The 21,380-nt window shown below is 40.4% G+C and overlaps 2 protein-coding genes across 2 annotated transcripts; one reads left to right on the top strand and one right to left on the bottom strand.

Annotated features, from left to right (window-relative positions):
• The first annotated feature begins 891 nt into the window (after nucleotides 1-891).
• s100v2 (S100 calcium binding protein V2) lies at nucleotides 892-11,914 on the top strand. The gene is made up of 3 exons (XM_049601858.1): nucleotides 892-1,039; nucleotides 6,607-6,738; nucleotides 9,860-11,914. The coding sequence occupies exons 1-3, from the start codon at nucleotides 1,031-1,033 to the stop codon at nucleotides 10,028-10,030; spliced, it is 312 nt and encodes a 103-aa protein (XP_049457815.1). The 5' UTR covers nucleotides 892-1,030; the 3' UTR covers nucleotides 10,031-11,914.
• A 94-nt stretch (nucleotides 11,915-12,008) lies between these two features.
• LOC125904459 (uncharacterized) lies at nucleotides 12,009-16,776 on the bottom strand. Its single transcript, XM_049601854.1, has 3 exons — nucleotides 16,695-16,776; nucleotides 15,815-15,860; nucleotides 12,009-14,029 (listed from the first exon to the last, which is right to left on the bottom strand). The coding sequence occupies exons 1-3, from the start codon at nucleotides 16,759-16,761 to the stop codon at nucleotides 12,238-12,240; spliced, it is 1,905 nt and encodes a 634-aa protein (XP_049457811.1). The 5' UTR covers nucleotides 16,762-16,776; the 3' UTR covers nucleotides 12,009-12,237.
• Between the last annotated feature and the right edge of the window lie 4,604 nt (nucleotides 16,777-21,380).

The following is a 21,380-nucleotide window of genomic DNA, read 5'->3' as shown; positions in this document are numbered from 1 at the left end:
TCTGTGAGCAGTTCAGTGCAGAAACGCTGTGGGAAAATCAAAGGTTGATGGTTTCATAGCGAAACAATTCAGCGTGGCTTCTTTTGACTGGGTGTGGCATCAACCCTTCCCAGTCAGATACTCAGGGACCTGGAGGAGAAGGAGGGGTGGGGGTGGGACTCTGACCATGTAAATCATTGAAATCATATATTCTGACACACCCTTCCCCCCGAGGACATCAGCTGCTCTCTACTATCTAAGCTCTTCTTTTAGCTCAGGCAGAAAGATCCTCTGTCTGCTGGAATTCTGCAGATTTTTCCCCTTTAGCCAAATTCTTGTGGTTCATTTGAACCAAACTTCAGCTTTCCCCTCACTTGTACACCCACCCCACTGACTGTCTGAAGTCATAAAACCGGATTGAAAGAATGTGGTTGTGCCTGTTTGCTTCACCCTCTCTGTCTCTCCCTCTCTTGGTTTTTATTTAAAAAAAAAAACCTCCCCTCCAACAGAATTTAAAGGCGTTTCTCACAGTCTCATAAAGTGCGCATAAAAACCTGACCTATCAAAAGTATCTGGTGTCACACTAACAGTTGGTAATGAAGAGGTTAACACTGTGACAGTGTGGAGGAAAAGTAGAATACCAGCCTCAACTTGCAGGCAGTTATTGCGCAAAACAACAGCGTCCAACTTTGACTAAAGGTTTCCAGATGTGGAATGAGCTGTCTGTTGAATGCGAGCTGCGTCTCAGTGGATAATCCCAACACATCTCTTTATACTGTATCCCACTTTAACATGTTGTTTGTCCCCACGCATACTGTATATACATACCATAAAATGACAAAAGGAAGAGTATAGTGCTGTTTGAGTGGAGGTGGATGTAAGGTGGTGCCTCGGCTCCTTCTTCCTGGCTTTTCTCTCGTGCTGAGGGAGGATCCAGGAACGCTGCCAGCTGGTGACTGTCAGTAAAGTTAATGCTCCACTGACACACAGCGCGAGACACGCAGCAAGACCGAGCGCGAGACACGCAGGAAGAAAAGTTGAAACAGTCGACATGTCTCAGGTAAGAAACAATGCAAGTTATTCTTTTATTAGCCAGAACTGAAAAACCTGCGTAAAGCTCGACACAGTTTCGCAATGTCGACTTTTTAAACTTTAGTTTCCAAGTGTTTGTCCGCTGTGAAATTAGACATGTACACACGGATTTAGACAGAGTGGAGCAAGTTATTATAAAAGGGTTTCCTGCTTCTCACGTCAGGCCTGGAAAAAAAAGTCACCAAGGAGCTACTTTAATCCAGTTTAACCTCTCGAGTTTTACCAAACAGATATGGGAGCCATTGCGCATCCCAGCCTCCGTGTTTTAGGCTCTTCTCTCACGGAAACGTGTGCTGCCCCTCCCTGAGAAGAGGCATTGGCCTGCCGAAGCAGAAGTCCCGTGATACCCTCTCAAGCACTGCACACACAATATTATAACTAAGCATGGACATACATTACAGAGACCATTTGTGCAGCTTTGATTTTATATGATTGAGTTTGAATGTAGGGCCCAGGTGGAGTTCATTCACCTGTCTATGTGTGGTATATAAAACATGGCTTCCTCTTTATTATAGGGCCTTTCTCATTGTGCCACAAGCTCTTCCTTCAGTAATACTGACAAGTTGATAACCTTTATATGTTAAGACTTTGAAGGGAAGGGGACACAATGGGTGGGAACCTGTGTCACCTCCCAAATTAAAAACAGGACCAGCCCTTATTAAACAATAGGCCACAATTGGTGACATCACTATATTACAAAAAATGCAAAACAAAGATGCATAACAGTCAATTAATTTGTGGAACAGCTTTGAAACGGAAAATGTTTGGGATTTTTGGGTATATAATATGCATATATTTTCATTGTAACAATAAAGGGAAACAGTACAAATCCCAGCAAAGTACAGAGAGTAGTTGCAATAAGCTAAGGCTTCAGTCAACACCATTTCGGTCAGCCAAACCTGCTTTTGTTTAAGTAACGACTTATTGCTGTTTATTTACTGTTTTTCTCGTGTGTAATTGAGTTGCATAAGTTGGAAAATGACCAGATAAAGCAAACTAAACTAAACTTAATGTCACTTAAGATAAATGATAAGAGACAGTTGAGAACAAGCAATGATCCACTGCAGCATGTGGTCAAGATAATGCCCCCAAACAAGCCCAATTGCCCAAACTATCTCTCACCTCACTGTTCAACGGTGATCAACAATGAGCGGGAAAGAAATGTCAGGATCTGGGTGTGGTAATGGGCACTCTAACAAAAAACAGGCTGTCGTTAATTGTTCTAATGTTGACTGTTTAACTAAACGCTTCTTCACTACTGATCTTTCCAAAGAATATTAAAAGAAATGTGGCATTTTTTGAAAATTATTTTCTGCCAATAAACTAAACTAAAGCCCCCTGTTTGTATTTCAGAGACTAATTGACTCATTTGGTATCTTTAGGCTGACATAATCTTTATGTAATAGTTAAGTGAATATAATAAGGTGTTGGCTCAGTGTTCTACAGTAGTAAAACACTGAACCATGTCTGTCTGTGGGATAGTTTCTGTTGAGGTGAAGTGGGCTTGCAGCAGCATGTGTACATCAGTCAGAAAGGGTGTGGTTTTGACAAAGCTGTTGGCCCACATGCACCGAATAACTGTAGCAAGACAACCATCTTTATTGCTGCTCTGAACCACACTAACAATGAATCAGATGGCTGCGTGTAATCGGAGAGACGTTGCTCACAATGGTGAGATCTGCAAATCCACAGAACTTTTTAAACTTTAAGCTCATAATCTTACTTCAGAACACATTTAATGTTTGATTTAGTCTCACACTCTTATCAGTGTTGTTTCCAGCAGCTGCTGTTTCCAGAAAAAAAGGTCTGAACCCCACTATACCTGCTCAGCAGCTAACAGCAGACAGACACAGGTAGAGACTAGCTGGTGAACATAATGGAGCATTTCGCAGCCAAAGAGACAGAATTTTTCTCAGGAGTTGGAAGATGTTGGGTGATAATATGCCCAAAGCATTGGATGTGTACTGCTTTAAACAGTTGTAATACTTTGTGCATTCCTTACAAATTTTACTACTAAATGATAGAAATAGCAACAGTTAAAAAACAAAAAAAATACAAAAACGCAGTGTCATAAAAATTTGATTTAAAGGTCCATTTTGCTGAGGAAGCTCATGTGATGCGAGCTACTAAACGGACCTTGTGGTAGATGGATTTGTCAACTCGGTTATAAAACTTTATAAACTTGTAAACAACCGTTTTTACTGGCTCTAAAAGAATAGAGGCTCTACAGTGCAAGTACTTCCCAAACATTTGCCCCCAGAATAGATATATAAAAATATATATATAATATAAAAATCATTTATGAGAACAGTGTGTGAGTAAAAATAAAAACACTTCCCCCTTCCCCCCCTGCTGCTAATGGTTCAAAAAACAACAAGTATAGGCCTAATGCCACAAACCACAATCAGTGCAGAGTTTTTTGTGATGACACAGCTGGTGTCAAGTGCATATGGGGAAGGTTCTGCCAAAAAGCCCTTTCTTGCAGAAATCTTTTAAACCATGATTTTTTTTCCCCTTACCTTAACCAAGAACTCCATTTCTGCCAGAAAGCCCTGAAGGCAAACCTCACCCAACGGTGCAGTCACAGGCTCAGTTCTCTTTCCAGCAAAAGACGTAGGAAAAAAAATTAAAATAAATGAGTAATCAATCACGTTGTGTGTTTTTTCTTGATATGTAGGCCTTAGCTTCATTTTGCTAGAACCCATATTGTTTTCTAGTAAAGATGGCAGTTTGTTTTCCAAGTATGTTCATGTGTCTGTATGTTAAAAGTACCCTACTTTGAAAATGAGCAATAAATACTTTAGGAATGATAATGAAATTCATGTTGATTTCATTTGATAGACGTAGAGCTAGACCAGGGAAACTCAATTTGCTTTGCCCAGGGGTCACTTGCAAAAAGACAGGAAGCCAAGCCAGTTAAAATAAAAAAATAATAATACTTATCAGTATATATATTAAATGATTTGCCTGTTTTCAGCCTTTTGACGTTTGCTATCCCAACTCATCTTTAACAAGAGGCAAATCCATTTGCAGCCGCCCTGCACAGGTCAGGTGTATGCAGGGCTGTTTCTAGGATTTGAGGTCATTTGGGGCTGGACCTCTGTCAGGGTGTCTGGGGATCCTCACCCAGCACTTTCTTTTTGATGAACAAGCTCTATTTTGATGTTTTTAATGCACTCTGGAATTTAATTTACATTCAAAGTACAAAAAAATTATTGGATTTTGGAAAATGGTCAGCAGGCTACCTTGCACACTATTGCGGGCTAGATTTGGCCCATGGGTTGTTAGTTCAGTATCAATTAAGACACTATGAGGTTCAGACTTTTGCTTCCTCTTTAACAATTATTGAATACCTCTGGTGTAAATACTGGGGTCTTATACTGTTGTAGTCTTCCTCTAGTTTTCACAACATTGCACACGTGCAGTTCAAATACATATGTAATACATTTGTTCATAAACTCTGTGTTAAATAAACATTTTTAACTGTGCTCCTAAATTTCTTTGTGTGCTCCGAAATTCTTTCATTTAGAAGCAAATGTACTCCTTGGGGGAAAAGTTAGCATAGAGCCATGAGAGATATAGCTAACTGCATAACCTCAGGTGGGGCAAATAATAAAGGGCGGACCACGTTCATGGCCTTATTCAAATAGATGTGGTATTTGTTTAACAGCTCTGTAACTGTCTGTGTATCAAGTACCGTCAGTCTGTAAGAGCCAATGGGAGAACACTAACAGATTGTTATCCCAACTTCATCTTCTCTAAATGCTCCAAAGTTATAATAAACATATCTATTCTACCTGCTCCTAGCAACATGAGTCAGCACACATGAAGCCCTGAAAATGATATGATGACCTGCTGTCCTCTTAAATGATTCTCTGCATCACCATCCTTCTTTGAATTCCCAGGTTTCACTTTAAAGCAGGTGGAGATCTATTTGCCTCTTTGTATTTGACCTTGCCATCAGAAATAGGTGTTGGCATCCTGTCTTCTACCAGCATGCGGCGTGTGACAATGCTCTACTTTGATATTGATATATTTGGTGGGGATAAAGTAGTTTATGCAAAATTAACTAAAAACATTGTTTATAGTTACAGTAGTCAGATAGGAATGTCTTTTTGGCTAATCCAACAAATAACTGGCAAATGTAGGTACTTCACCAAACAGATGAAAAACCACATAACAGTCCAGTCTTCCCTTTAAGCAGTCCTGCTAACTGATGTGCAACATCACCTACAAGTACAGCCGAGTTCATACAGTGTAAACAGTATGACAAAAGCTCTGGCTTTAGAGAAATTAATATTGTCTCACAGCATACACCAATGATCACCAATCATTCCCTGATTTAAAACCTGCAGTAAGTGTTTTTTTTTCTGGCCATTTGGGGGTAGTGGACACAAGTTATGAATACATCTACACTGATCAACTTTTAAGTTGACACTCTCTTGAAGCTCTGATTTTGGGCTCTACCAACTCGTGAGGGACAGATCTGTCTCTTGTGTTGCTAACTATGTTCACTAGCTAGGCTCTAACTTTGCCTGGCAGCTGAGCAGGGAGTATGCAGTGGGTGCTAAGTCCTTATTCATTGAAAGCAGCTGCTGCTGATATCAACACTGTGAGAGCGGTGAGAGTGAACAACAGACTGTAAAAAAAGTAGTGGATGCAGCCATTGTGACGTCACCCATTGGTTTGTAGACCTACGTTTGGCGCTTTTTTTTTTTTTTTTGTAGCCTGAAATGTTCTTATTTGGAAAAGTGGGTGAAGCTGTTGATGAGCGAGGGGTGGCTGTCACTCAAAGTGACCACGGCCTTAATTATGCATAACTCTTAAGTCTTAATAAAATGTAAACGGGCCAGATTTACAAAAAATCACTCCTGTACAGTTGTGATAAATGTTGAAATTAGTGATAAAGACCTAAACTGGTTTTTGTACCAGGTTGTAGCCCTTATTTCTGCTGTAGAGGTGGGCATTTTAAAATTGGTGTCTGTGAGGACATTTTTGGAGCCAGCCTCAAGCAGTCATTCAAGGAATTGCAGTCTTTAGGACTTATGTGTTGGCATCATTTTTCAGCCCCGGAGGTTGCTGCCAAAAGTGAAACAGAACTTTAAAGTTGCAGCTGGACAGCTAAACAACAAAAGTCTTTATAAAGCTCTGCCATGCAGAGGAGAGCTGCAGGTTCAGCTCATCATTCTCTGTAGGTTCATCACCAGGAGCGACACATGTCATGTCATCATTTGATACATAGATATAAGAAAATATTGATTATAGCTGCTTTAACTAAGTAGTTTTAGTTGCCTAAACGTAACGCAGCCGTAACCACAGAGGGAGCATATCAGAATGCTCATATAGGATGTTTTTGAAGGCAATGATAGATTTTATTTTGTCCTTTAGGTTGAAAGATTTTTTGCAGTTCCCCTGCTGATTGGCCAGTAGCTGCATTTGTTGTCTGTGCAGAACCTTTGGGCAGTGCCCCTAATCATAACATGAAATTAGATCCAGGTATGACCATCCTTTTTCTATTGTCTTCCTTCTCCCCAGTATTCAGACCTCGAGAAGGCAATCAACACGATGGTCACCCAGTTCCACTCTGCTTCAGGTGACAAAAGTGGAACACTGAAAGTTGATGAATTCAAAAATCTTTTGGGCTCCCAGATGCCAAACCTGGTCAAGGTAAAACTCCTGTCACACTTGGGTGTGGCAGCACACCTCACCTTACTCACCTCACACAAAGACAGTCAGAGACGCGCTCAGCAGCAGAGTCACACAGGGCTCATGCACATATCAGTCATCACAGACCTAAAGGTTACACAGGCTCAGATGACTGTTGGGAAATCCATCATCTATGCTTTGTTTAACTGACATTTAAGGCAGGTAATGTTTATTTTAAAGGACTATACCACTGAAAATCTGTTCTTTGAATGTCGACATCTCTTTGAAAGATGGCTGTAATATTTGTGGCATGTATAACTATTTATGTATTGCTTATGTATGTTGGTTGCAAGTGAAACAGCAGGAATCACGACCTATGTATTCACACCAATTACAAGGAAGAGGCAGAGAACTTGATTATGTTGGGAATAGATGTTTTCATTTTTTCCTCTGCCATGAAACTGGGTCACTGGGTCAGAGGACTTCAGCTGCCATCCTTTGAAAAGAGCCAGATACAAACTTTTCAGAGCCACACTTCAGCGCACAGATGAGCATTTGATACTCAAAACTTGCATTTTCAGTGGAGTATTCTTTTAAAGGAATAGTTTTTCCCAGGGGTGAATGAGTCCAGTATGTCCCTGGAAAATTCTGATTAAGCCTTTGGAGTTGAGACTGCAGAGTTAAAAGAAAAATTTGCTGATTTTCAACCAGCTGTGTGTCGTCGCATTGTGGGCAAAAGTCTGCCAACAGATAGAGGGGTGAGCTCCAGGCACCAGCAATACAGGGGGAAGGCATACACTGTTCATCTGCACACACTGCGATGACACCAAGCTGGTTGAAAATCGGCATGTTTACCTTTAAGTTGCACTTTGCTGTCTTAAAGGATAACTTCGTTATTTTTCAACCTGGGCCCTATTTCCCCATGTGTATGTGTGCGTATGATTCATAGGTACAACTCTTTTTAAAATTGGTTCAGTATTGAGTGAGGCGGATGCAGCCGGCAGCCGCGAAACAAGCTAAGACGGTAACGGGGGCAAATGCGTCCCATATAAGTTTGCGCATTAAAAGTGCTTTTTTTTCGCCACTGACCGGTTCAGATTCAGATGACGTCACACAGCCCAGAGGTAAGGGAAATGCTTAGTATGCTATTTACAGAGATAACACTGGCGATCTGAACCTGTCAGTGGCAAAAAAAGCAGCAAAGTTTTAGCTCGTTTCACGGCTCCCGGTTGCATCCGCCTCCCTCAATACTGAACCAATTTTAAAACAAGTTGTACCTATGAATCATACGCACACATACACATGGGGAAATAGGGCCCAGGTTGAAAAATACCGAAGTTATCCTTAAACTGGTCATTTACAGGGACAGACACACAACAGCATGCTGTACAGATGAGGCGAATCTGTGAGTTATGATATCAGGCTATCTACATAAAACTGACGTGGCATATGCAGGAGGCTAGAACTATTTATCTAAACCAGACATGCCTCAATGGGACTCCCTAAAGACTTGGTACTTCAGACGGTTGGGCGTGGTTTTGCAGGACGTAGCAGTGAGCGAGCTCGGTGACAATCTTAGCCTGAGCTCTGACAGCACATCCATGAGTTTTCCACTATGACCTATGTGTACCTTTGTAAGAATTCAGGACAAAAACCATGGATTATTTTGGTCTGACGAAAATGAGTTGAGTTAGTGGCAAATTACGGGCTAGTTTTAATTGTTATTGGTAATTTGATTTGATTTGTGTCAAGTATTATGGCCTACAGAATATACTATTCATGTTTTCCTATAACTTGTATATTTGGTCTCACCTATGTACATGGAAATTGATAGTCTGCCTGTAAGTCTGGGCTGGGTATCTATTTACGCAAAGTACTACATTTATATCAGAATAAAGACCCCCTATCTGAGTAGATTTCTGTTGTTGGACATAATTTAGCCCATTTAAATATCAGTATATTTTAGCACTGTTTGGTTGTACGTATTTTCCAGTGGAACATCATGATAGTCATTTGAGAATTTATCATTAGTCAGGTAAAAGTTTATTTAGAAACCTGCAGGGAGGTCTAATGTTAGTTAGAGCTAGCAGTACAAGGAGCAAAAATCTAAGTGTATCTTCGTAAATCAATCATCACAAAAAAAATCTCTGTTTGAAGTTACAGGTAGGCGTGAGGTCTCCTGTAGGTTTAATCTTGGGGTTGAAGCAAACATCAGGTTAATAAACAAGTTTAAGGTTACAGCACTTGCGAAAAGTGATGAGACAACCTGATGTGAGCCAACAAGAGCACACATCAGGTACACGATATTCTGTTTGACACAGGATGTTAGGCACTGCCCCTGGGTGAAATACCAAGTTTTTTAGGGAGTCCCGTGCCTCATCAGCAGCACATCTTGCGCAGGACTTGTTTAATCCACAGACCAATATTCCACATACTCCAGAGTGAGGATTTGCTGATTTTCTCTGTCCTTGTATCAATTTGATATTTGTTGCAGAAGAAACCCTGACATATGGCATGATTTTATTAGTTAATTATGTGCAAGGTAATTTCCTGCAAAGTAATAATTTAATATGAAGAGACATTTCAGTAAATCTAATACATTGCAAATATGAAAACTTTAAGTGTATGAAAGATCCTTCTTGTTTATTACAAGTTAGGTCTTATTTTTTTAGTTTATTTGATGATAACATTGTACTGACCACTGTAATAACTTGACATGGTGACATCACTAAAAAAAAGTGTGGCAGGTAAGGAAACACAAGAGGTGCGACTTGTTGCCAACAATCCAACAGATGAAATAAAGTGATTTAGAAGAGAAAACAAACTGTTTATCCATATATTAATATAATCATTATTATATCTCACCTAACCTGTCGGGGGATCAGACCAGCAACCTTCTGGTTCACATAAATTACACACAGTGGGGTTTTTTTAGGCTGACTCTGATATATTATCTATTTATTTCTTAATTGTATTTAAATGTAATGGATTTAGTATTTCTTCACAACTTTGATGAATACAGTGTTAGACCCAGAGTGATCCTTTAAAGTGAGTTTTTTCTCAGAGGCCAGCACCTTCACTTTCTCACTGAACACACAAATCATTTCTCACTTTTTTTTCTTTGCTCCTCATTACAAAACAGTTTGGCTCAGACCAGGGACTTGGTGACATCCTGTCGAAGATGGGCGTAGGTGAGGGCGAGGGCATCTCTTTCAAGCATTTCTGGAGCTTAATCCAGCAAGTAGCCACCAGTCAGCATGGCCTCCTCAAAGACCAGTTTGGGGGCTCCTCATGCAGCTGCATCCTCCTGTGAAGAGCAAGCCCTCAGCCCAACACATCAACTCCACCCTGTTTCCACCCTGGAGTTTCACTTAACAGAGTAACCATATGCACATCACTCTCATAATCAGGTGTCGGACAGAATACAAAGGTACAAAGTCTACTCTGCACACAGTTGGCGGTTCCCAACATTTCTGACTAAAATTTTACATTTTTTAAATGCTGTGATCTCTTATTAGACAGTTTTCTACATCCCGCTTCTGCCAGTAAACTGCCCAGAATCCTTTGCACCATTTTAAGTTCAAATTCAGTCTAGCTTTCATTTCATTGTGCCTTGTGCTGTCATTACTTTGTGCTATTTTTTAACTATCTTACAATGAAATCATCTACTCAACCTCACACTGAGTAAAAGGTAACCGATTCGTAGCCATTTGGTGATCATGAGTTAAGTACATGCAGTATGTTATGTATGTTACTTGTTATGCACATGTTGATATTGGCTCAGGTTCCTGACAGGACAATCTGATTTTGTCTAGCATGTTATTAGTCACAGAATGTTAGTGGTCTTCTGTGTTGTATTAGTAAAAGAAAAACACACATCCCAAAATGTCTTCCCAGATTACACTTAAGATTGATTCATGGCAGAGTTTAAAACATCACCTATGAGCTGGGAGGAGATTTGGGGAGTAGAGGTGGAGCTAAACAAATGCACAGCTTCAGCATTCAGAATTTACTCTCTCAAGGCTTCAGTATGTTTGAAATGTACAGAGTCGTACAATGTGTCATCAATATAAAGGTGTCAGTTTGTTCCGAAAGCAGTGCCTGTTGGATTGTCTAACAGCGTCGAAAACCGGCTTCATCAACTTTCTGTCTCGGCAGGCTTCTAAGTGGGGACATTTGAAACAGCTGTTAATGCTTCTGCTTTCAGAGGTTGTACAAATGAAAAGTATTAGTACGATGCATGTTATACCCTTCAGACACTATTAGGTGATCCAACAAGCAGAGGCACTAGTACTCATTTTGAATTTTATCGGTGCAAAAGGCACTGGGCATTATCACAGTCATAGCCATTACCATAGTTACTTTACCTTATGTGCTCCAATTTTTATTCCATGTATAATAGTGATTTGTGGTGCCTTCAAACCACTTATGTTTACTTCACTGATAATAGGAGGATGAATGGCCCTCCGCCGTGGTATTCAAAACTTCATAAGGATATTTCCTAATAGGTCAAAGCGGAGGGGTGACAGTTGTGAAAATAGTATCAAATGGAAGCATGGCCTTCTGGATAAGAGAGAGCATTATTCACTATTTCATAAAAGGGAACAAGGACTTGTTCTTTTGGTCATCTCACTAGTTAACTACATAAATGCTAAGAATATAGTTCCTATACTGTAATATAGTGTAGCCAACTCCGCATGACAAAAATGCTAACAAACGAGTACCATTTGAAAACATCAGTATGAGAGCATGTATCATCAGAGTTGATCCTCAGAAACACTGAGGAAAAATGAGTTTAACTTTCAGAAGCTTTGAAACATATAGAATTTCCTATTTTGTGCTGACTCCAATTCACAGTATGTGTTATTGTGTTGACAGTTTACAGCCATTACAAGTGTAAGCAACGTCTGGATCTTTAAAAATGTGGCAGTAATCATCTCAATTTGAATTCACGTGTCAGCAACAGAATGCTAAAGTGTAGTTTGGGTTATTTCTGTCTTTATGTTTGACTTTGCAATCATTTGATAAAACACGAATTATGTACTTTATAGTCCCATTATAAGTTTCTACCTGTTAATGCTTTACCCTCTGCAAACCTGCATTTTCTATGTATTTATATTTTGTAATTCTCTGTATTCTGACCTGTGTGACACCATAAGAAACATGATGTAATAAACATACAAAGAAACCACCAGAACTTCAGTAAATTATTGTTTAATCATTTATTGATTTCTTGAGAAAAAATAGTTTAAAATGTGACAGATCTGCTGTAACAGTTTTGTTTTATTGCTTTAATTTAGTACATTATCTGGATCGTTCCTATTCTTCTAGCCAATTAATCAAATACATAGCCAAGCCAACAAGCTGAAGCAGTAGATTATGCAGCACTTTATAGCAGTATCATATCAGTATCAGGCAGAATACAACATGTGTCAGACCCTTCTGCTAAGAAGAATACTAGCACCAGCTATGCAATGAATACACAAATGAGATGAACTCTAATCACATATTATGCCGGCATTATGGATTTAAGTTCTCATGGAAAGAGGGAGTGCATCCTCTCTTGAGTTTCCTTCCCTCGGGTGTACCTCGAAAGAATTCTAGATAAGATGAGAACACATACCTATTCATGACTTTGACCTTCCCGAAGATGTCCAGCTCTGTTTGCTCATCATGGTCAACAGCATTCATTATTTGCTTCGATTTGATGTACAGGGCATTTTCCTTTGCAACAACTTCATCCAACCAAATCTGTCTGTCCTTCGGTGCCATTTCATAGTTGTCAACAGTGCAGCCGTAGAATCCTCGTCGCAGATGCTCAGGCCAGGGTTGTTCAGTCATCATGGGATGGTCAGCTCCAACAAACGCTGTGCACAAGGGGCCGTCAGTCCCTCGTGAGCGGCCTACTTCACAACCTATGACACTCATGAGGAAAAGCGAGAAGGTTCTGAAGTTATAAACAGACGCGGAAAATACAGCAGCCATGAAGTAACGACCCCATCTCTCACAGTTGTAGTTACACTGCTGGTACTGGAAAGTCTGGCGACAGAAGTCATTGAATTTGGATGCTTTGAGACCCTGTCTCAGCTCCTGCAGGGAGGACTCACCCTGCTGGTCTCTGAAGTTCTGACGGAAATTTTCTACTTCAGCTTGATTACTAGGACTCATGAACTTGCCCACCAGACTCACACTTAGATTTTTCCCATGTACTTTGTAAATGCATTCATTGAGAACATAGTAAAGGTCTGATCCAACTTCCTCTTTGGCATTGTATCGTATCTCTACAAGCAGATCCTGAATGTTAGTGATATGCTTGAAGACAATGTTGTCCTCTTCTGGTCCTGGCCCTGTAAGCCAAATTGCTGTCAAGAGTCTTTTGTCTGAGACATAATCAGGAGCACGCCTTCTTTCATTCTCCTCATAGAACAAGCTCCAAGTAAGCCCCTCCAGGCAATCAATGGAAGGGTACTTCTTGCGCAGCTCCACTGGAACAAACATTTGAGGTTGGCTTGGCCACTCCAGTGTCTGGAGATATAAAACGTTTCCTTTATAATCAGAAATCACCGGCCCGGTGCAGCCAAGTTCCACTTTCGTAAGCAGGCCTCCTCTTTGGTCCAGCTCAGCAGTGACTCTTCCTCTGTGGTCATGGGACCTCCAGACTCCGTCAGTCCTAGTCATTATCTCTCCGCCAGAACTAACAGACAGGAAGGACTTGTGTAGGTGTAGCTTTGTTTCCACTCTGAGAGACCGGAGATTTTGTAGCAGCTGTAACACAAAGTGCTGATACTTTCCAAGGTTGCAGCCGATGAGGGTGATTGTGCCAAGATGACCAAAGACGCCTTCAGTTTTTAGGCTTGACACAAATCTGGCAAGTTCCTCTGGGCCATAACCAGCTAACTGACCTGTTCCATTGGAACCATTACTACCATGGCCGACCAGTATGACATCATGATTTCTAGCAGAAAAGACATGACTTCCCCTGAGAATATGTAGCACCCCCTTGTGGTACCTGAACAAAGTTGATAGAGTGAGACACTTCTCAAAGAGGTTAGTGGCTGCCTCAATCACTGCTGGGTCCTCTTCCATGATAACTATAGTCTGGTGGCTGTTTATACTATCACCTCCTTCCCTATCCATCATATGTTGTTGGTTAGACATCATTTCTGTCTCAAATGTGTCATTACAGCTGAATATCAAACATTCTGCCTGCCACATATCCACACGTTTATTGATTCCAGTTATTAGTTTGGGCTTGGTGTCTCTGTAAGGATCAGATGGCCACTTTCCAGCATCTCCAGGATGAAGATATGCCCTGGAAATAGATAGGTGATGGGTAAGTAATGAGCCAGTGGATTAAATGTTGCCGTTGCCTGAATATAACAGTGTTTCACTTGAAAAAAAATACGAAGAATTGTATCATGCTCTTTGATAAGAACATTCTTTAGGTGTTATTGTGTTGACCTTTCAGTTACAGTCTTTTGGAGTCAAATGTGCTGATGAGAGTTTGTACACCAGGACTGTCAGGCATTGACTATAAGAATCACACAATTGATGCTTTTCACGCTCTCAGGCCACAGTTCCATTTTGTCAGGCAGGGTAAAACAAAGGAGAAGAAACACTCAGTGCGCTGATAGTCTCTGCATATACCTTTTAAGGACAATAATGATCTTGTGTGGATCTGATGTCTACTGACATCTAAACAGCCATTTAGGCTAGTTAAAGTCTAGCAGATATGCTACACAGCCCATCATCTAATGAAAGCATTATTGATTTTTATCTTAGCACTTATTTATCAGACATAACTTTTGGTTAATAACTTAATTTAGCTGCTAATGTGTCAGAAGATGAATTACCTCAAGTCTTATTAGTTTGAAAACACTTCTGAAATAATCAATAAGAAAACCATTACAAATAATTCAGCTAAGAGGTCTTCCCCTTTCTTCTATCACTCGGCTGGCTTTCTTGTTTAATCAAATTTAGTTTGTTGTCTGAAAAAAACAAAATGATTCTGCAGTATCTGCTGTCTCTGAACAGTGTTATTCTCCTTCCTCTACTTTTCCTACAGTGCTACTATAGGTGTAGTTACTTGATGACTCTCCGAATTCTCCTGACTGTCTTGTCTTTTAATGCCACCTTACCCCTGTCCGCCTTTCTTCACACTGTAACAACAACATGACTCCATAAATTTACTAGAATGCAGGGAATAGACCAGGATTACTGACTAAGCTTTTCATGTGTAAATGCTTGTGATGACCCTGACCCCCCCACCCCCCACAGTTGGTAATGTCACAAAAGGCCTATTCATAAAATGCACTGAATTCAGCAATACAGAATCTTGCTCCAAACTAAATTAAAAAGTTGGCAGCCCATTGTAGACTTTAACACTGAGTGCTGTTCTTTGTTGCCAGTTGACATAGTTTTCTTTGTACACAGTAAATAGAATATAGGCTATAGTAGAATAAATTGTATGTGAAATGTACAGTGTAAAAAGGAGCCTCTTACAGGACCCATCATGGCTTCTCCTCCCCCTTTAGACACTATAGCTATGTTAGCACCTCTCTCAGGCTATGCTTTGATACAGTAGCACTTTGAGCTAAATGCTAACATGCTCAAAATGGCAATGCTAACATGCTAAATGTTAAGCAGTTTATGTTTATATGCATCCATCGTACTATTACATTTTCCAAAATACTGGACAAATTTTGACCTGATAATGGCGATATCAAGTCAGAGGATTACTTAAGCTTTTACATTATGCTGTGGGGGAATGTACCAAATGCCATGGCAATTCATCCAATAGTTGGTGAGATATTTTAGTCTGGAGTGGCTAACATCATATTACTCTGGAACAGTTAAGCAACACACATAGGACAGGGTCCTGAGATGTGCCTGATTTGACTTGTCAGAGGTGACTGATAGAAATTGGTGCTACTTATCTTTACTCTGATTGAGTTATGTTAGTATTGACAATTTTGCAGAAAAAATGCATTATTGTAATGTTGCATATTACAGCTGTTTCCTTTGAGAGATAATTTGCATAGTCATGTCAGGTTTATCCCATAAAAGCAGCGGCCTGTTGCATCATGTGGTGTCTCACCTGTTTCCTACATCAGAGCTGAATGGAGTCCTCTGAACACTCCAATCTGTAATGACATGCAAACTTAATAGATGACAGCCATTATCTGACACTCCACTGGTTTTCATGCAGTTAGTGTAAAATGCTGCTTGTCTGATGGTCACAGTAACCATCACATCTGCCTGAATATGATTAAGTCTTTAGCTCACTTAGTATGCATATGCAATCTACTCACCAGAATAAATGTTAGCAGTTGTATGTTTCTGCAACCCGCAGATATGTAACATTTGTTTGTTTCATATAGAGCGGATATGTTGAAACCCTACATTTCAACAATGCTGTGGTTCACATGTGGTTATGTTTAGGCACACAAACCACTTGGTTAGAGTTAGGGAAAGATCATGTTTTGGCTTAAAGTACTCCGTTTTGTCATCACAACCACCAATGGAAATGCCTTAATGTCTCACTTAAAAAAACACCCAGTTTTGATGCCACAATTGCAGCTGGAAAGTCCCCAGTGTCTTGGTAAAAAAAAAAACACTCAGGGTTGTTGTTTGTTGATCTCAAAAAATGCTCTACAGTAGTTTGCTGCTTAGGAGCAGTCTTACCTAGGTTTCATACCAGCCACCATCCCCTTCACCTCCCAATGACAAATTCAGCTCATATTCATGTGCTACATACGCAACATAACTGTTACATATCTATAGTTTGCAGAAATGCACAATGCCAACATTTTCTGCCGGCAACTTTGATATATTGACATCATAAATGTGACTCACAGGGTTTTTCTACAGCCTTCTCTAAAATGCCACATATAAGAAGAGACTGAACAGGAGCATTTGTGTCTATTTTAAACTAAAGCTTATTTTAGTGTCTTTTTAAAGAAGTGTAATGTTCTTACCAGCATTCATTCCTGCTGTCAAAGACAGCTGAACGATAACAACACAAAATCCACAAGGTTTCAACATGGTTTCTCTGGTGAAGTGAAGATCACTGTGAAGTCACTGGGCAGGAGTTTCATGTCATATCTCAATCCACATTTGGTTAGATAAGAATGAAAATGACTAAATAACGTTTATGACTGCACAGTTCATCGGTTAAACATTACAGAACTGCAGGCTGTGAACATCTTAGTCTAACTGCTCCACTTTAGGTTCATGTGTAAAACATGTAGATTAGCATGCTTTCTTTCTGTTTGGACTGTGAATTATTGTTGTCCACAGTTTGACTGAATATTACAGAAAGGTACGCACACATCCAAGTGTTTTAGGTGCAAGTGTGTCACGGAATATTAAAATGACAGATCTATCACAGTGCTCCAAGTTGCAGAGCAGCAAAGCCACACTGACTAAATTGTTTAATAGGTACATTTGAAAGTCTAATTAAATTAAACATACGATATGTAAAAACGGACAGACACTTACCTCAAACCAGAGGTGGGAGACTTGAGTCACTTGATGTGACCTGAGTTGCAAATTTGGGGACGTTAGACTTGTTTGACTAACAGTGACAAAAGACTCGACTTTCACTTGGTATTCATGATTTGAGACTTAGACTTGAGACACATGACTCAAAAGGACTTGACTTTTTTAAATTAAATATTTGTGTTTTTCTAAATATTGACTTCCTGTTTTGAAGTATGATTGGGTAGTTTCTAGTACAATACGAGCAAGCCTGGCAATCATCAAGGACGTGGCAGATGAGCAGAGGCCAACGCACAAGGCAGCCATCATGTATGCAGCTTGTCAAAAAATAATACAATGTGGATTCAAGGATTATGTTGTTGGTGATGGCAGTAGGAAGAGAACAGCAGCACACAAGTCACAAGGTCTGCAACCCAAAAAATCAGTGACATTACCACCAAAACATCCAACCTCATCTGTCATTATATACCCACAAAGAAAGGTGTGTGATTGTGTCTTTTTAGCTATCTTATTAGCTTACTGGATAATTGAACATTAGCGAGAAAGCTCACCCTAAACAGCAACACTTTGGTCGTCAGAATTTCATATGACTTGACATGTGACTTGCTTAAACTAAGCAATAACTTGACTTGTCTTACTTGACTTACAACTGGGACTCAACTTGCTGTATTTTCAACACAGTCACTGTGCACTTGCTTGCGTGAGATTTGCTTGTGACTTGCACATCTGTGACTTACTCCTGTTCAGAAGTCCATAGAACTTAAGACTTATCTGATAGCATCAACAAAGAATGAATATAAGCTTCATGAGGGCAGAACTTGCAGGACCTTTTGACTGTATTAGACTGCCTATGTTTCATTCATATCCCTTTAAGAGTATTATGACAACACTCAAAAACATGGGCTGCAAATTTTCATTGTTGGAAGTTACAGTATCTAAGGTGTGTCCAGGACCAGAGCTGCAGTTCAGTGAAAATTAGTTCCAGGGCTTTCTTTCCCATATCCCTTAAAGGAAAAACCTCTTTTATAGTAAGATGAAAGAGATTCTGTATGCGGGACGAGATTCAACCAAGAGGGTACTCTGGGCACAAGTTAACTTTTTGGACCCTACTGACCATGAGGTACAGTGCACACTGCAGAATACAGACTGTACAACAAGAACTGTGGAAACATCAAAAGCCAGCAAAGACACCCCCAAGCTCACACTCACACATTAAATGAACACATCCCATCTCATCCACCCAGGGGTTTCACAGTAAACATCCTCCTTCCCCAATTTAACCTCTAGAGGTCTGTTTCCTCATTTGCTGTTGTTCTTTTGAAATCCATGGGCATGAACAGTTCTCAATTACATCCCCAGGAGGCTTTAGCTTTGACTGTGCCTGCACAAGATGCCATGGCACGGATTTCTACAGATGGCCATGACATGAGCTACAAGCACCCAGAGAGTTGCAGTATTCTCTGAAACACCAGGGGGCATACAAAACATGCAGGGAAGAAGCAAGAAGTTAATGAGCATTGTTAATGGGAGAATATCAAACACCAAAAACTAGACTGATGTCTATGACTCCAATTTATCAAGAATTCTTAATTCATTTTTTGGATTCTTTGTTTACCAGAGGCACTGAGAAAAACTAATTTTTCCTTACAAATTCAACATAACATGGGGTGAGAAATTGATATACAAATGGTCATCTGGACGTTGAAGTATTCTATCAGTTACTGTGAACACCCAGACACATTTATTAGGTAGTGGTTGCACTCAATGAATTGCCTCTATGGCCTTGCAGTCAGACCAAGATTGGCCAGTCACCCTTACTTTAACATCTGTTGCCCTCAGAGCTTCATAACATCACCCTCTGAAAATGCCACTGCCATGTTTTCCTTGTCTTATGACATGCTCATTGCTCAACAGCAACCTGTGTGCCAGCAGCTTCATGTTTGACGCTGGGAGGCGTACAGCCTGTTACCACATGGCTGTTTCCAGGTCACTGCTAATCCTCTCCAATCTTCTTTTCTCCTCATTAGCCATCTTACCCGCTCCTTTCTCCACTGCACTCACAATGAAACCTACCTATGACTAATTCTGTAGTCTAATTTTACACGCCATAGTTAAAACCTAAATTTGGTACTGGAATTACTGCTTTATACTAATCTGTAATGGTGTGACATGACAGGTAAAACAGACATTTTGATCAACAGTGGAACTGGGAGCTAAAGCTGGATGGAGAATAAATAGCGGTGGCTTTAAGAAGAGCCAAAAATGGACCGTCTCAACGAGCAAAATCCTCACTGTGCATAAAGTTGTTGTGCATGTAGTGTGCAGTATGGTTTGACCAATGATGCAGCAATAGCATTTTTATAAGTGAAGGAGTCTGTGCAGATGAGATAACCTGGTGGAGATTGTGAAGCCGAACATCAGAAGATTCTTCAGCAAAACATCAGGACGGATACCAAACAGGTAGATGCACAGATTTCTGGCTTAAGATGTTGGTTTACTACCTTTCTCTCTTTAAAAATACTTTTCTTGCTGTATGATAGTTTTGCATGCTATATTGTATCAATATCTTATTGCAGCTGTTTTTAGTGAGTGACAAATTCAATCAAATAGAAATGTTTCAGATGTGTTGGTCAGCTGATGTAGGATATATGTTGAAATTGTGTGACTGTGGGTTTGTGTTTGCCTGGGAAGCATACGAATCTGTGAGCTTGTGTTTTATTAGCTCTGGCAGATGCGTCTGGTCCGCTCCCGCTTTGGACAGATTTCCAGCAACTTGAGATGTGACGAGACAATCACAACCGTTAATCTAATATGGAGAGTGTTTGAGCGCCATTGAGGAACTTTCGAAGATTCCTGTTGTTTCAGGTATTTTAGTCGAGTGAGTAAAAACACCCTTTATCTTCAAGTTCTGATGGCAAAAATAGATATACTCGTTAGTAGACATATTGATGCTACACCATTACAGCCCATCTCTGTAGTCTTTTTTACATTTTTTTCTGTTGCTCAGTGCTACATCGCATTATGTTTCTCTGATTGGTTGTAGATCTATTCATTTGTGTTCAGAGGCTTTTTTGGCCTACAGCGTGGAAACCGAAACTGAACTGAGAGGTTCCAGACTAACTTGCATTTGGGATTTGGTCAGGTGATGTCAGGCTATGTTTGTATCCACTCAAAATGAAAAAGGACCATTGTTACGTTTGTGGGGTTGAAGAGATAAAATCTAGAATAAAACTGCAGGTTTTTGATAATACATATGGGCAATCACAACTGGACTTCTACTGTTACCATGCTTGTCAAAGGAGTATTTCACCATTTAGTATTGCAGCTCCATAAAGTTGGTGGACTTGCAAAAGATACATCACAGATATGCTACAGAATAGTCAAACTCTGTGCAGCAGAGACTGAGATATTGAGAGACTTACAGTCCCTAGTATGGCTCTAGCTCCAAAAACATGATACACCCATAATGGAATGGGACAGTATCTTTCTGTCACAACTTGCTGAATACAGGAAAGAGGGACTGGACCCAAACGCTGACAAATCAGGCAGACAGGATGACTTTAGTGATTCGGTGAAGGTGTATGGGTTTACTGGCAGTGCAGGAATCATGAGGCAGGCAAAGGGCCGAACTGAGAAGGCAGTCAAAACAGGCAAACAAATCCAAAGGGCCAGGCAGGGAAACCAGGCAGAGGTTCAACACAGGCAGGTGACAAATTAAAGATTCCAGGTAACAGATAGCAGAAAGCAGAAGTTACAAGGAAAAGGCAAGAAGCACTTGGCAAGTTTGATGGTCTAGCAGTGAATGGAGCTGGGCTGTATGAACTGAGCAGTAACTGCAGGGCTGATAAGGAAAGTGGAAACAGGAGAAAAGGTCCAAGAGCAATTGTGATTATTTCTGTAGTCCTGACTGTCCACTGCAGTCTGTTGACAGTGATGGATATGCAGAGAACAGACTGAGTAGTCTCAATGTAAACGTGAATCAGCAGCTTCTGAGGCAGGTTGAACATCCTGAGCCGGTGCAGGAAGTACAGCTTCTGCTGGACCTTAATCCTGATGGAGTTAATGTTGGATGCCCACTGTATGTCCTGGGAGACATGGGTCCCAGCTGACACAGAGTGGTTGAGTAGGGTAATAGGGGCAGTTGTGAACTGAGCTCCAGGTTG

Source organism: Epinephelus fuscoguttatus, linkage group LG17, assembly GCF_011397635.1.
Source record: "Epinephelus fuscoguttatus linkage group LG17, E.fuscoguttatus.final_Chr_v1".
Lineage (NCBI taxonomy): Eukaryota > Metazoa > Chordata > Actinopteri > Perciformes > Serranidae > Epinephelus > Epinephelus fuscoguttatus.
This window is presented reverse-complemented; position numbering and strand designations above follow the sequence as displayed.

What these genes read in the sequence shown, in the direction of transcription:
- LOC125904459 (XM_049601854.1), bottom strand. Translation starts at nt 16,761, where the DNA reads ATGTTGAAACCTTGTGGATTTTGTGTTGTTATCGTTCAGCTGTCTTTG. An exon ending in GACAGCAGGAATGAATGCTG is followed by an intron (nt 15,861 to 16,694) that starts GTAAGAACATTA and finishes ATGTCATTACAG; the next exon opens with ATTGGAGTGTTCAGAGGACT. An exon ending in AGCTCTGATGTAGGAAACAG is followed by an intron (nt 14,030 to 15,814) that starts GTGAGACACCAC and finishes ATCTATTTCCAG; the next exon opens with GGCATATCTTCATCCTGGAG.
- s100v2 (XM_049601858.1), top strand. An exon ending in AGATGCCAAACCTGGTCAAG is followed by an intron (nt 6,739 to 9,859) that starts GTAAAACTCCTG and finishes ATTACAAAACAG; the next exon opens with TTTGGCTCAGACCAGGGACT.